This window comes from Barbus barbus (assembly GCF_936440315.1).
Source record: "Barbus barbus genome assembly, chromosome: 12".
NCBI classification, from domain to species: Eukaryota; Metazoa; Chordata; class Actinopteri; order Cypriniformes; family Cyprinidae; genus Barbus; species Barbus barbus.
The window spans coordinates 22,023,090-22,039,645 of record NC_136740.1 but is presented as its reverse complement, the minus strand read 5'-3'; the positions used below and the strand labels follow the sequence as shown (position 1 = coordinate 22,039,645).

At 38.9% G+C, this 16,556-nt stretch overlaps 1 protein-coding gene across 1 annotated transcript in view; it reads right to left on the bottom strand.

Annotated features, from left to right (window-relative positions):
• Positions 1-14,011: 14,011 nt before the first annotated feature.
• The window catches only part of LOC306878390 (four and a half LIM domains protein 3-like), a 46,190-nt gene continuing 43,645 nt past the window's right edge, over positions 14,012-16,556 (bottom strand). Inside the window, exon 6 of the mRNA XM_079430721.1 lies at positions 14,012-16,466. Within this exon, the coding sequence (XP_079286847.1) occupies positions 16,315-16,466 (152 nt within the window). The 3' untranslated portion in view covers positions 14,012-16,314. The remainder of the gene's footprint in view (positions 16,467-16,556) is intronic.

Sequence of the window (16,556 nt, the reverse complement as noted above, 5' to 3'; positions counted from 1 at the left end):
TGTATATTTGTATGGAAGGCCAGGGCTAGTTGGCTGTCTGTCTGTCTGTGTGTGTGTGTATATATATATATATATAGTGTGTGTGTGTGTGTGTATACTTTTCAGGACGTTTTTAATAGTCAGGGGTAACTTGTCACGGTTTTTATATCAATATATATATCAAATTGACAAATTCATGATAAAAAATTACTGCAAAATTTGTCAGCTTAAGCAGTGTTTTAAGATTTGTGTACATTACCTTTTACATTTTTGGTGTTTTATGAATTATTTAGCATTTTGTAATTGTTTCACTGGTCAAATTTAGCTGAAAGCCTCTATTAGGCTGTTTATTGGCAGGTTACATTGTGACAACTTACCATATAAAAAGGTCTGTTAAATTAACTATGTTTTCTTTTTTCCTGGCTGATAATGGTGAATATGTATAGATTTTAGTGGCCATGGGATGTGCTAATAAAACGGAAATTCAAAATTGAACCTACACTGAGAACTATTCGCTGAAGTAAAAAGTGAGACAACTAGCCTCCATCTCATTGAAAGAAGAATATTTGTATTTATTTTTTGGGACCTTTACATGTTTTATATAGGATATACATAAACGGAGTGTCTATTTACACTAAGTGCAAATAGCCCACCTTGTTGGCAAAGGCTATTTACACTAACTTCGCCCACCAACACGTGATTGGGTTAGTCAATAATAAAAAAAGAGCTCAATTTTGTAACAGTATCAGTTTCAGTGGCGGAGATAAGGCGCGTGGTAATGGCTATCGACCCGAGTTCGATCCCGCCTTTTGCTGAATTTTTTTACTTCCTTTTCAAATCTCATATCACATCAGAAAGGCATTTATTTACAATAAAAATGAAGGAAATAATCAAAAAGTTGAAAATAAAAGTATCGGGTAGGGTAGTATAGGGATGGCTTTATTGTCCCAAGGCATCCATTTAATAATTTGAATTAAAACTATAATTTGCACTCAATACAATATTATTGTGTACTGTTTTATAATGTACTACAATACTGAGGTGCAGATAATTGCCACTATTTGCAAAGTAGTATATTTAATTGTCATTACTCTATAAATAAAAGTCAATCAGACCGTTTTGCAAACCGGTTTGGCTAATTTAGATCAAAAGCGTGCTTTATTTGCGAATCATGGCATGGCAAATTTGATTCTTTAAAGGGATGACAACACACGTAGCTGTGCAAATACTGTGAGGGAAAATGATCAGTAGGCTACAGCCTATTTAACTGTGGCGGAGCACAGCAGTGTTTCAGTGGGGTGGTCTGTGTCACGACAGGAGAGGAAGGTGTTTGTGTGTGTACTAGGGGTGTGCGATATTGAAAAAATAAAAGATATCTCGATATTTTGGGGTATTTTTTCGATAACGATAATTAGACGGTATTTTGCCGAGTGTGTTATTGTGCTGATATCTGACTACCGTGGACAGCTGCAGTTTTTGATATTATTCATATTCTGTGTGGTCAGTTCACATCAGTGAACAGAAATGAATCTTTTGATAAGTTTAAATAGATTTTTTAATTTTTATGGGCATTTTCACTTTTAATAAATCCTTTTAAGTTTTTGTTTTTCTAAAAGTGTTTAGAGTCAAACTTGAGTCAAACTGTTACATTTAATCAGTCAATTAGAATAATAAGACATTTAGGCTGTTACCAAACAAATGAAACCAGTATCAACAAAATTAATCTTTGTAGAAGTTGCTTCTGAAGTGGTATTTAGATGTATTTACACACTGTTTAATGCAGCTCAGAGGGACATGGAGTGCTTTAACCTACAGTTACAAATGTGTTGATATTTTAAACATTGATCAAAAATGCAAAAATACTTTAAAAGTGAAATTAAATCGCCAGCAGGTAGCAGCACGTCACTGTTAACAAATGAGTTATTGCGACTGAACCAAATCATTTAAACACTGTCATGTTCCTCAGAGAGGCAAAACAGTGCTGTAGCTGTTTGGAATTATTTTTTGTTGGCGAAATAGAGCAAATGTCTAAAATGTAAGTCTCTAAATATTAACATTGTTTATTGAACTGTTGTATAAAATCAATATCACATTTGTAATCATGCTTATTTTTTAAGAAAAACGGCACTCCTCGTGTGATTTTTAACTATATAAAATTATATAAATATATACATTTTCTGCCCCATATCTTGAATTTTGTGATCTTTCTTAATGCATTTTCATAGACTGAATCATGCAGTGAAAGAACACACACGCGCTCTAGTCTAGACTTCATCATGTAATGTAGGCCTATGTGTGCACTCTGTGTTGTTTGGTTTTTGCAAAATACTCAATAATGTTAAATTGCACATCGTTAAACAACAATTACGATATTATCGCACACCCCTAGTGTGTACATGAGTGGTTCGCGTTCAAACAGAATATTGATTGCGGTTCAGCATGTGCCGCGGTTGCTGGTGCCCGGGCAAGGGCCGTAAAACTTGGAACAGAAATAAAAACTAATGATGTGTCATCGCCAGGGGGAGGGGCTTAGACGGGCTCGCACTCTCCAACCGCAACAGCCGTTTCTCATTACTGAGGGGAGGGTAGAAAAACGGTAGAGAGTGGACCGTGAATTACACTTTCATCCCCCTTCCTGATCATAAATTCTTGCGCCGGCTCCATGGAACGGAGCTCTCCTTCTCGTTCCCCCTCTCTCGCTCCACTCCCATCCTTTCTCTCTCTCGTTTCATCTCTCGCACCCCCCGGGCCTCCCCTTCGCCCCCCCTCTCTGCATTTATTCATTCGGCCATGTTTCCATTTCATCAGCTCTTGATTTCTCATTAACACGGAGCCCCTAAGGGAACAGTGAAGAAAAATCTGAGAAGGGCTGTAAAATTATATTTTCGATTTTATATTGCGTTCTCGCAAAAGTAGGCCTATTATCCCCCTGAAAACACCTTTCGTTCTGTTGTAAAATTATTTCCCAAATTATTTTTATCACAAAAGTTTTGCGAGTTAACGCACGTTTCTTAGGGGAACGCAAGAAACACAAAAGCATCAAATCATCCCCTCGAGAAACTGCTTTCGCTCGCAGAAATATTGCAATAGGTTACTTGTTTTCCTCAAATTCTTTTTTTTTTCCCACAAAAGTTTTGCGAGCGAAAGCAAAATTTCTCGGGCAGGGAACGCAAAATCATTGAAATATAATTCCTCCCGCGAAACTATGCATTTCCTAAATGTAGGCCTAGGCTATTGCAGTCCCTCATGAAACTTTGTTCGTTATTAAAATATTGTTTTTCCTCCCACCTCTGACAGGGAACATTTCAATAGGCTGTAATTTTCACCCGCGAGACTTATTGCGTTCCATTTTTAGTGAGAAAATATTGCCATTTTTTCTCACTCCTCAAATCGTATCACAAAGATTTAGCGAGCGAACACAGAATTTCTCTGGCGGTGATTGTTTTGCGAGAGAACGCTAAAGGATTGAAATATAGCCTAATTTTTCGTCCCAGCTATTTTTCCTCTTCACATTTAGGGGCTCCGTACCTTGACGAGCCTGTATAAAAACATCATCATTCGCCCTCGTCTGAACATTTCACCTCGTGAGTGCCGAGCATTTTTGCTTAGTCACAGAAGTCAAGATATCCCCCATCCTCCCCCTCAGGTCACGGACTCCACCGGGACAAATGAGGCCACATGTCTCCCGCATGTCATATAGCCTACTCTCCGCGTATAAGCCATGTGCTCTCCCACTGTTATTACCAATTACCCAATTTCTGTTTTTCTTTCAAATCATAACCGAGTCCAGCTCTCCTCGCATGAACTCAGGGATTCCCCATAGAGAAAACCGCTCCACGTTTTCATCTCTCCTGCTCTGAAACACTGCAGCCTCTCTCGTATGGATCGAGATCTGAGGCGAGGGAAAATGGGGGCCAAAAAGGGATGTTTCTAAAGGGGTGCCTCTGGAACAGAGAGTGATGGAGTGTGGGTGGTGGGATTTATAAGCTGGCACCGTGTTTGTGGTGTCTACCAGCGAGGCGCCCTGCCAGTGCAGGACCCCAGAGGTTTTATGAGACTCAAACATGCAAACTATATATAACCGAATCAATACAGCACAATATTCCAAATGGAAGCAAAAACAACAACAACAACAACAACAAACATTAGAACGGCGAAACCTTTCGTTATAATCAGTGTCTGGTGGTGATTCATACGCGCGCGAGCTTTTTGAGCTGATGGGCATTCACGCTAACAGAAACAGCCCTCGGTCAGGCAGGTGCAGACAGGGTGTAAAACTCCTGTGCGTGTCAGGATGAGAGCGCTGGAGCCAAGAACTGTGCCTGAGAACTCCACAAACATCTGCTTCCAACCATTGGAGACCAGCGTTTGATTCACAGTTTAGATACTTTCTTATTTTCTCGTATTAGCTGATACATTATTCTTATCGGATTTTCTAAATCAACTTTACTGAGACCGATAAAGGATAGACTGCATTTTCAGCTTTTGTTGGTAAAATAATTATTCTATGCTTATAGTAGGCTATAGGCCTATAGAAATGACAATGACACAAAAATGGCTCAGGTACAATTGTTTGCTCATTAATAAGTCAGAAGAGCTGAACAAGTTTAATCATTTACATAAAATGATTAGTTCAGGTCATCGCAGAATTTGTTTTTCATTGTTTAAAATGCTTGAAACCCGCTTATTCAAGAAGTTAAATGTGAAGTCCAGTTGTAAAGAAATTTCATTAATTTTTAGCATTATATTGAACATAAAGCCATTGCTAAAAAAGGATCAAATCACGCAACATGCCGTTTGTGGATTGTGTCTTGAGTTTTGGCAATAGTAGGAAAGTGCTGCCACCTAGTGGGTGTTGTATTTCAGCACTAGTGGTCTTTGTCTACATACAACAATCATTTCATTTTACGGTTTAATTATTATAATTATTTAGATGTTTTTGTTGGGTATATAGATAAATGGTTTATAATGTTATAGTACCGAATAAACATTATAAAAAATAAATAATAAAAATAGTGCCTTTGCCATTATCAACAAGTTTAACAAGATATCTAAATAAATAGACACATTATTCAGAAATCAGACAAACTGATGTTCACAGTTTATGACAGTTTTAAGCTTTTTGGAACATATTCATTTAATGTGACGAACTATCAGGGGCGGGGCCAGAGAATTTTGAACGCAGGTGCTGAGGGGGTGCTAGATCAATGAAGAATAATTGCTGGGCAATTAATAGTAAATACCAAAACAGGTTGTTATTAGGGTACAATGGGGCTAAAGGCGCCCCGGGATAAAAGGCGCCTTTGATATTATTTTCATCTAAACCAGATGACACAAAAACGTGGCGTAGCACTTTGCAAAACATTTGCTTTCCAACATGCACGTGTTTATTTGTCTGATCTTTGACGCGATCGCGCACAGCAGTGCAAAGTTGATTATGTGCTTACTTGATCAGTGGTTCAATCTGAATTTTATGAAGTGACGAGAATACTTTTTGTACGCAAAGAAAATAAAAATAATGACATTTATTCAACAATTCGTCTCCTTTCTGTGTCGGCGTAGCACCATTTTGAAAAGCATTCGATGGACGCAAAGTGCGTATGCTATTCTCTGTCATCAGTAACGCATGGATACGCTGTTTCCGTTAAAATCAGCGTAAATAAACGTACAATACGTAATCACGCGTTACGTCCATCGGATGCTTTTCAAAATGGCGCTACGCCGACACAGAGAGACAGAAAGGAGACGAATTGTTGAATAAATGTCATTATTTTTTTTTCTTTGGTACAAAAAGTATTCTCGTACCCCATGCTGGTGGGCCTCATGCAGTCTGAATGGAGCGCATCACAACAATGAACCAGCACACAGACTAAGAAATAAATCTGCAGAAAGCTTGAAAACCAATAAAAAAAAAAAAAAAAAAACTTCTATGATTATGTCCATATAGGTGCATTTCTCTAATAAAGGCACGTCCACTGTGGAGATGGCAAGTCTGCGAAAGCACTTATTAATAAATAATTAAAATGTCTTCTTTTCCCCTGATGCATTCATAATCATTAGCCTACTTTAGCCGGTGCTTTGCGGCAAGCGTTATGCGTACGTTTGAGCGTGGAATAATATGCCTAAATACCTATATTAAAGGATGGTTTAGTAGGTTATTATACTAATCAAATTAATATAAACGTGCGACTAGTTTATTAGAAAAATCTTTAGTCGGGGGCAGGCCTACTTGGCACAAGGAACCGATCCTTTTTTTAAATAAAATGCTGACATTACGTACGACTGCAAATCATGTTGTATTGCATTGCAGTATTTATGCATGTGTAATGAGTCAAATGTTTTTATTTTATTTCATTTTTATGGGGGTGCTTTGGTTTTTCTTGGGGGTGCTGGAGCATCTGCTAGCCCCTCCCTATCGCCGCCCATGCCAACTATTTGTGTAAACTTGAGATGAACTAAATTTAAATACCACCTTGCATGTGTCACGTTACGCTGGATAGGGAACAGGCTGGAAGCACAAGGAAACGATTAGCAATCAAGGAAACAGGGAATCAATCACAACAGGAGCTTGAGCAGCATAGACAAAACAAGTAGACCCGACAAACATGAACTGAACAGACTGGGGCTTAACTCAGGATAACGAGGGACAGAAAGGTGCGGGGAATCAACTAATGATCAAACTAAACAAGGACAAGAAGGTTACCAAATAAGACAAAACAGGAACTGAAACACATGACAAAACGGGTACAATAGGTGTGTTCGACTTGAAGCGGTGCTGTGCAGAATGATCAGTGTATGACATCAAAGTACCACAAGAGCAATAAGAGCGCAGAATCACTCTCGAATGCTTTCGAATCGCTCTCGCAGTACTTTGATGTCATACACTGATCATTCTGTGCAGCGCCGCTTCAAGTCGAACACACCTATTCCTGACATTTCGCCCCCTCCCAGAAGGTGTGTCCTCGCACCGCAGATAACAAGAGAGGGAGGCATAGGTTGGGGCTTAGGAGGAGGCTCAGGAGGAGGACGGACATTCAGGAGGAGGACGACGGCCAGAGACCAGGGAAGCGATGAAGGAGGGAGGAGCCAGGGAGACGACAGGAGGAGCATAACAGGACCCAGGCCACAGTAGCCATGGCCCATGGTGGCAGTAGCCCCTCACTGCAGAACAAAGATCCAGGGGGCAGGGTTGGATCCACATCTAGGGGGTGCAGATGGTAGGTTTAGGGGTGGGTTTAGGGATCAGGGGGTGGAGACGGGTAGGTTAAGGTATATGTAAGGTGGGAGGAGTTGGATGCAGATCCAACCACGCCCCTGGATCTTGTGTTCTGCAGTGAGGACCATCTCTACGGTGGAGCCGATGGAGGGAGGAGCCATGGAGGAGGAATGGCCACCGACTCCAGGGGGCCGACCAACGGCGGCAGAGCAGGTAGAGGAGCAGCCCGAGGCGAAGATGGAGAGCCGTCGATGAGCCAGGGCGATGGGGAGGATCCAGGGGACCAAGGCGGAGCAGATGGCGCCTGTGACCAAGGCGGAGATGGGGATCTAGATGGCTGCGATGGAGTCGGAGCGACAGAGGACTGAGGAGGAGCTGAAGGGATGGAAGAGCCTGACGGAGCCCGAGGAGTGGAGTACCGAGGCGCAGGATGGTCGACGGCAGACCAAGGTGGAGTCGGAGGGACGAGGGAGCCCGGTGGAGCCAGTGGACAGATGGGCCACGGCGGAGAGGAGGGAGCTGGGAGCCATGGTGGAGCCGACGGGTCAACGGGCAGAGGTGGAGTCCGGAGTTTAGAGGCTGGAGGCGGAGTCAAGGGAAACTCCGACCATGGCGACGCTGGAGGATGGCAGTCCTGCGGATTTCGCACCGCATTTATGATGGGCTGAGGGCGAGCAGAGGGGCTGCCAGACGACAGCGGAGGAGGAAGCAGGAGCGGGTGGGAGGGTGGGCATTTGTGAGCCTCCGGGCTTTCAGGCCTGAATTCAGGAACAGGAGCCTTCTCTGGGCTTAACTCTGGAACGGGAGCCCACTCGACGTCATGTGGAGTAAACTAATATTCATAAGCAAATACATTACAACACACAACCTAGATTTGTAAATGTGAGATAGTTTATGTCCTGACGTTTATAGGTGTTGTATTGGTAACACTTTATAATAGCGTGAATAATATTAACTATCCGTATGTAATGCTAAAAAATTTAAATCTTAAATCAGCATCATGAACGTTCGATTAATATGATTTCATACATGTCCATATTTTAATATTCATAAACTTCCAAGATGTGTATTTTTTGTTAATATCTAATTATTATGAAGTGTTATCAGGTTGTTCAAACTTGAGGGCTGCTGTTGTTTGTCTTTGTTTTTTTGCTGTTGTTTGAGTCAGTTTAACTGACACAGTTTTATAATTATTTTGAAATTAATTTTATCAGTGAAGGTATCTAATGTATCAAGTATCTGAATTATTCTTTGTCCACTAGAGAGCGGCGCATCATATTAAATTAACTTGTTTTGTTCTGCTGAAGGAGAAATTCACTCTGTACTGTTACCGACTGTTACATGTGAAAAAACGACCTATAATAGCAGCAGTTTAGTTTTGTAATCATAGCATATATTACGAATGAATATAATGAGTGCATTAATACAGCTGCTTTCAGTCTGGTCCTGTCTAAAAACAGGAAACTTGCCAAAAGGACTCATGAGACACAATAAAGTGTGAGTAATGTTAAGGATAATTAGGACCTTTAAATGATTCACTTTGATCGTTATGTGTGAAAACTGCCTCACTTATAGCAGAGGTCAAATCTTTTAGACATCAATGTCACTATTGTGAAACACCTCAGGGCCACATGGCAGGTTGTCCTGCTGAATCAATTTTAGTTGCACCACCCCGTTTGAACTCTTAAATGCTTAATTTAATGCAGTAATTCCTGAAACAGGAAAAATTTAGAATTAAGCAATGATGGTAACCAAATAGCACATTTCTAGCACAAGATAAATAGGAAGGCTGATGGATAGGCTAGCTATTGGCAGGTATTACAGACCCCCTTGTTTTAAACCTCTGACTGAATTCCTTAGTCTCGGAGTAATTTGAGAGCATTAATTGTAGGGTGTTTGTAATCGTCTCCTTCACCTCATCTGCTTCACATTTGTGTTCGATCTCACACAAGGACACATCTGTGTTTCTAGCCTTTTTTGTTGTTTAACTAAGAAAGAAATGTTTCTTGTGCACCTAATTAGCATATTAAAATGATTTCTGAAAGATAATATGGCTCTGAAGACTGGAGTAATTGCTGCTAAAAATTCAGCTTTGCCATCACAGGAATAAAGTATATTGAAATTAAAATTAAAATAGAAGACAGTTATTTTAAATTATCATAATATTTCACAATATGAATTCACTTTGATCATTTAAAACAACTGATTATAATTTTTATTTTTTTAAATTGTATAGAACAGAATTTTAATATCAGCAATATATTGTTTATCAGCCATGAAACTATTTAGCAGTTTACAGGCATTGACCAGAATTTTTATATTTGTGCATCCTATTTAAATATCATGAAGAAAACAGCTGATAATGCAAATAACTGTTTTGTTTCAACCACCACAATTTGACAAAATTCAGCTCCATATGCACATCCAAGTGCATGCTGCACTGCCAAGTAGAGTTTTGGTCATACCAACACAAATGTAATGGCTGACGCTCTGTTGTCTTTCTGTAAGCCTGACACATTGTTATATTGAGACAACGCAGCCTTTTTTCACCCACAGAAATGGCTGCTGGAAGAATGGAGTGTCGGATAACCACTCAAACCATCATAGTCCATCCACAGGAAAGAAATGTCTTGACCTCAGAGCGAGAGAGTAAGATAAAGATACAGAGAAGGGAGGAAGAATATATTTTGGGGAAAGCCAAACCACAGACGCAGCTTCCAAACCTTTACCATTAAACATCGAGCCTGAGGGTGTCACTTAAAGACTTAGACAGATGACTTTGTGTTTTGCCATTGAGCTACAAATTCTCTCATCTCTCATTTCGGCCTGTTGTGATGACAGCAATCGAGAGTGATGAGTGGTTTTTGAAAAATGTCTACAGCAAAAATACATCTGGCTCTCTTTGCTGAAACAGACCTCAGTGATGTTGTCCCTGACAGAAATATCAAATACATTGACTGTACTTTTGAACTGGATTAATGCTGATGGAGAAACATCCCCTGCGACCAGTTTTAATTCCCCTCAGGAGTAGATTGCAACCAAAATCATCTTTCTTTATGCATCTGTAATGTTTGTCTATTATTTTATGTTGTAAGTTTCTGCTTAATTTGCATACAAGCGTCTGTGTCTCCAAGTGTTGACTGCACAGACGTGTCTGTGGCTAAACAACACTGAGCAAGTGGACACCCGCACTAAACCAAACGCCGACTGAGACCGGTGGAGAGCTTCTCTGGGATTATGAGTAAACCCTTGGAATGCATTGCCTGGTTTTAAACCGCTCCTCTATTGCACATGCCTAGTGCCACGTTTCACAGCGGCAACAGTAAAAGGTCATCCTTTTTTTCCCCTTTCACTATTCTCTTTCCTCCTTCTCTTCTTGCTCCATTTCTCTCGCTAGTTTAAACACACCAACCTCTAAATTACAATGTTGCCTATTTTCTCAACTGTCCGGATATGATGTTTATATACATGAATGAGAAGCAAAGAATCAACTAAGTATTGAAATCTACTGTCTCTACAGTCTAGACTGGAAGGATCACTTTCACTGTCTTGGTACACAGACTGTGATGACTTAATGCAGATGATGTGTTGAGATTTATTGTGTCTAGACTTAAGAAGTGATGATGTTTATGTTTGTCATTGATTTATGGACAAGTAGAATTTCCAGGTGAAAAACAAGTGCACTTCCATAATGTACTTAAAGTGCTCTATTTTCGCGCACTAATTTTGTACTTAATATGCTAAAAATGATCCTTTAGTACTTCTTAAGATAAACTTAAGATCATCTAAGTGTACTGAACTCTTCTATTTTGAGACACCATGAATATGAACTAAAATGCACTTTTAACATACTCTCTTTGTATTTAAAAAATGTATTTAGCTACCACTTGTAGTACACTTGAGTGCACTAGTGAATGAAAGATGGGTTCAAGTGTACTACAAGAAATAACTAAATAAATTGTTTTTTTAAATACAAAGATAGTAGATCATGTCAATTGTAACCACGTTCCATACTTTGTCATCTTGACCTTAAATGATACCAGTCCAGTAATTGATTTTTAAAAGGATATTTAGAAATACTCGCACAGTGTAACCAACCATGCTGACTAATTCTGAAAGCTTGTCTAGATGTCTACTTTTGGGAATCTGTCACCCTGTAAACTGCAGCTGTTTTGTGAGTGATACGATATCAGCTCTGACATCATTTATGACTGTAACACGTACATTTCTCTCCCTCATTGTTAAGAGACATGGAAGAATTGAGCTGAAATGTGTAATCAATGTGAGTCATAAGGATTCTCTTTTTACTGTGAATCTTTTCTGCTCCCAAATTGCTTAAGATGTCGACCTTATTTAGCCATCTTATACCTTATTTTTAGGTTTCTGTTGTGTTCGCCAGAATTCGACAAGCACAGACTACTTTATCTGCAAATAGGTCCTTGATTTCTCATGTCATCCACAGATTTCATAAAGGCCATTCAGGTAAACAAGATTAAATGCACTTCTTGAAAATTAATTTCAACAACATGCTGACTTCAATCTAAGTTGTTTAATTTGGCTGTCTGAAGCACAAACTTTCAAAAGAAAAATTCTACTGGCTAACAATAATGATAAAATGGTGGTCAAGTGTTTGTCATGTGTAATGACCTACGTGCTAGTGCATAATGAGGATACTATCTGCTAAGTAGCCAGATCTGTGCTTTATAGAGCAACTTTCTGTTGAGCTGGAGTCCTGGTTTTAATGAGCATTTAAGTTCAATTAGCCCCCCACTAATTTTATAGGCAAATTTAGCGTGATGACTTTACTGGTTAAATAATTTCTGTCTGGCATGTGTTAGAAAATGTGTCTTGATAATAACAAGCAGACACATGAACCAGTAATGCATTTCTTGTTAAGTTTAGGGTATCTGTTAAAAATATGTCATGAGACTTAAGGAATAGAAGAACCACAATCACAAATGACTTTATCGAGACACATGACACCAAATAAAAGTGCACACAAAACAAGCTATTTCTTCAGTACTTTGCACGGTGTCATCATGGGAACTAGCAGTGTGTACAATAAATCATCTGGTATTTTCAGAGAGCATTTGGCTTCACCGGACGGGCTAATTGTTATGGACATTTCAGCACTTAATATACAAAGCTTTTAGATGTCACTTGAGGATAAAGTGAGATGACATCACACACTTTCTCATGCTAGAATTCTCACCTGATTCTCTGGGCATGAGTTGGATAAATAAGAATTGAAGTAGAATCCAAGGAATGCAGCTTAATTCTGTTTGCACAAATTACATCAGTGATATTATTTTGGTTTAAAATAAACTTTTACAGCCTCCAAACATCAGTGATGTCTTGTTTGAAGAAAATTAACTTATAAGAAAATCAGATGTTCTTATTTCTGCTATTTCTACTTTTATGGTCACTCTGGTTTTGGATACTAATTCTAAACGTTTCTTTTTACTTACAAATATATACTTATAAGTTGTGTGTGTGAATATGTATACATTTGAGGCTGTAGGATATATTGGACATATCCAAAAACTTATTAATCAATATATGATTTACTGACCACTAACTCTCAAACAAGTTTTGTAAATCACTTTAACTGACTTATTAAAAAGAACCAGTTCATAAGAGTCATTTTGATCACATGCTGTAATGTAGAACACAACAATTAGCCCCAACGGTTTTGGTGGTTTAAGTTCGAGAAGTAGTATTTTCCATTTATTTTCTCCATAGGCATTATAATTACTAACTAGCTGTACGATTATTCAAACAACCTTACAGCTCCTATAGATTTGCTTCAAAATGTCTAGCCAGAAATCAGTTTATTCAAAGAATATGAAAATTCAAGGAAATATTACTTCTGGAACCATACTCTTTTGATCTTTAAATCTATAACATTTGAAATTTTATAATATTCCTTCTCTGTATTTTTTTTGGGAAAGTTTTTGTATTTTTAGTTTCACTCTTAGTCTCTCCTTTATTGCTAAACCTTCTTTAATCTAGTACATTATCCACAACATCCCTCACTCATCCTCTACCTGCCCTCCCTTTTTGGGAGATATAACTACTGGTGTCACCCCATTCCTGAAGGAATGTTGTCTAGATCCTGCAGATTTATATAATTACACATGTATATTACATCTCCCTTTTGAAGAAAATGTGTTGGAGAAGAGTTTTCTTGTCAGCTTTAGTTGCACCAGGTTTCAAATAAGCCTTTCCAGTCTGGATTTAATCCTCGATATAGCACTGAGACTGTTCCCCACAGGTTGTTAAAGACCTCCTATTTTCTGTTGTCTCAATCTTCTCAATTTGAACTGTCAACCATGAAAGGCTTTGCATGCGATACTGTCTGCAGTACTATACTTAGCAATTGGCATCGCTGACACAGTTCACTACTGGTTTACTTCTTACCCTGATAAAAGTTGTAGTTTTTTTTAAATAACACAATCCCTCCAGCCCTTTTAACAAGAAGTGTTCCCCAGGGATCTGTTCTTGGTCCTCTCTTTTTTTGTAAATTGGTAAAACATCTACTATACAATAATAAAATGTTGTCACTTTGCAAACAGTACATATCTTGTTTGCAATTAAATGTATTTTGACATAATACATAGCATGGCTATTTTTGAATGGTTGAATCGTAGTACCCACATCTACCAGCAGGAGTCATGTTAACCAGCATAACATTAACCTGTTGGTCTTGCCTCACAAAACTTGCTGATCTACTCTTATACACTGTACCTTGAGTATCAGCCACAGTCAGTTTTACTAATTTATACTTAAGTGAAATCCATTTAAATAAGTTTTATAGTTTAAGTCAAAGGTCTTTATTATGATTGGTTTGCTTATTTAATACAGACATGATAATGTCAGACAAAAGTTAATCCATTCAAAACTGGAGAATAGAAGAGGTTTCATCATTCATCTAAGGACTTTTAAGCTGTTGTATAGGGCTTCATCACTCATCTCAGTGACTATATCAGGTTTGGTGGCCTCATCACTTGATGATTAATTAAATAGGAGCCACATAAGTCAGTGAAGCTTTGAATCACTTCGACTTCACAGTGTCCGGTTTTCCCACAGGCCTTCCCTGGTAATGATTCACCCACCACTCATGTGATCCTCCTAACCCTCCTCCATTGCCTCACTGGCCCTCTCTTTTTTTCCCATAAACCTCTTGACTGTGTGTATGTAACTGAACCCCAGTGGAAGTGCCATGGACCAGCTCCAAAAGCTTCAGTCTTCCCTCCCTCTCTCTCATTTTCGTTTTCGGCTGTTCTCTCCCACATGCTCTCCCAACGTCCACCAGAAGGCCTCCCTCCCCCACCACCATGTCCCGTTCTCCTTTTCCATTTCCTTCTTTGGTGAAAATGCTGAAAAAGAGAATGGGAGGAAGACCTTCACCAGTGTCGAGAGGGAGCAGATTTGGCCACGTGTTTGTTTTAAGTTCTTATGCCTCATCAAGGCGAAGAAATTGCACACTCAGCACATTTGCACATAAACACACCCATCTAGAGGCACAAGGTAACCCTGAATGAGATCGAAGACCGTAGAGGATTCTAGTAGGCTCTTGGGTGCTTGACCTAAACAGTCAAATTTTACCAAAAATACTTGTTTTTGGTGCTTTTGCATAATGTAGTCTCTGAAAAAATTACATTCAAATTGGTTTAATTTATAAAATATTTATCAACAATCAATTATTATTATTACTTTTTTTACCACACCTCAAACTTACAAACCTTGAATCACTTTAATTAAGAAATGCACATTAGCCAACTCGTTCTCTCCTGCATTAAAGCTCAAAGTGAATATATACTTATACATTTAGAAATACTCAGAAGGTGAAACTAGTAAAATTGGCATCAGTAAAATAACAATAATTCATGTCTCAATTTGACAAAGTTTGACAACATGCATACTATCATTTTTGACATACTGACACAAATATTGTTTCATTTCATTCACTCTTAACAAAGAGGAGACATGTTTATAGAGATTTAAGAAATGATGACTGAAGAGGTCATACTGAATTATAAAACAAATAAAAAACAGGATTTGACTAGGAAATAATATGTAGTTTGTGTATATACAGTGTAATGCGTGCTGTATCTCAAAGCTTCTGTGCTTTTATAGATAATTCAAGCTATAGTAGTGCAAATGCAAGTCTGTCCTCCACCTGTATACAATTTCAAACTTAATTTCCCCAAACATCTCTGGACTACAGAAACATTTCAGCTGTTATTTTTATTCTGACATTGCTATGCATTTTGGAAGACTCCCACTGAATTGAATGCATATGCAATCCAAAGAATGTTGTTTGATGCTGAAGCTTTGCTAAGAAAGGTTTACAAAAGGTTTTAGTGAAGTTTTAGAAAAAAGTGCTCACTAACTACAGCAGTCACACATATTTATTTAACATATATGGTGTGTAAATGCTTAGATGTTTAGCTTTGGATGGCTGCTTCTCAAAGTGTAACTTTGCTATAACTCAAAATCAGTTGTGCTTTCATTCATGTAGCCTATCCTTTGCTTGGCACAGAGTGTTTGGAACAATTCTAAATGGGCGTTCAGTCACTTTAACAGAACACCAAACCTTTGACCTTAGAGTGTTTATGAAGGAATCTGTTTGAGTTCTTTCACAGGCTGCAAACACAGACCAGATCCACCCATTAATGACCATTACCAGCCTAATGACAGTTCTGGCTGGCCAGGAAAAATAAAGATGGGAATAACTAGTAGGCAGATCAGATATTTTTATCTGTGTATACAGACCTACAAGTTTATGGAGTGTGGATTCTGGATAGTGCAACGGATAGATTGTAGTTGGAACTCAGCATCGTGTGGCTTTCACAACTCAACAGCAATCTTTGGTGCATCTCAAGTCTTGTTTATCCAGTCGTAAACCAGCAAACCTATTCTTTGAGTATTTTGGTGAAGCTCAGACTATTGTGTGTGGGGGCAGATTGTTGGTTTGCTGTGATCTCAAACAGCAGTATCTGCATGGGTGTAACATGAGATGTGAAGTTCTCATTTGAGGGCACAGCAGTGTAAAATAGACGTGTGCATGTATGCGTGCATATGGGAAGGTAAGGTGTGTGGATAGGGGTTGCGTTCTATAAATTGCTGTTGCAGTTGCGACAGAGAATCTCATCTTGCTCAGGGAAGAAGCCTGCGCCCACCAGCGACACAGAGCAACGAGAGCAGGTGAAGCACGGCTGGTGCCATTGCCGGTCCTCGAACGAAATGTACTTTCCTCCACCAAAACCTAAAATGAAACAAAAATTATGTAAAATCTCTGTGACATTTTAGATGAGTTCATCACATGACGTCAAAACTAAGATATCTGTAATCCCTG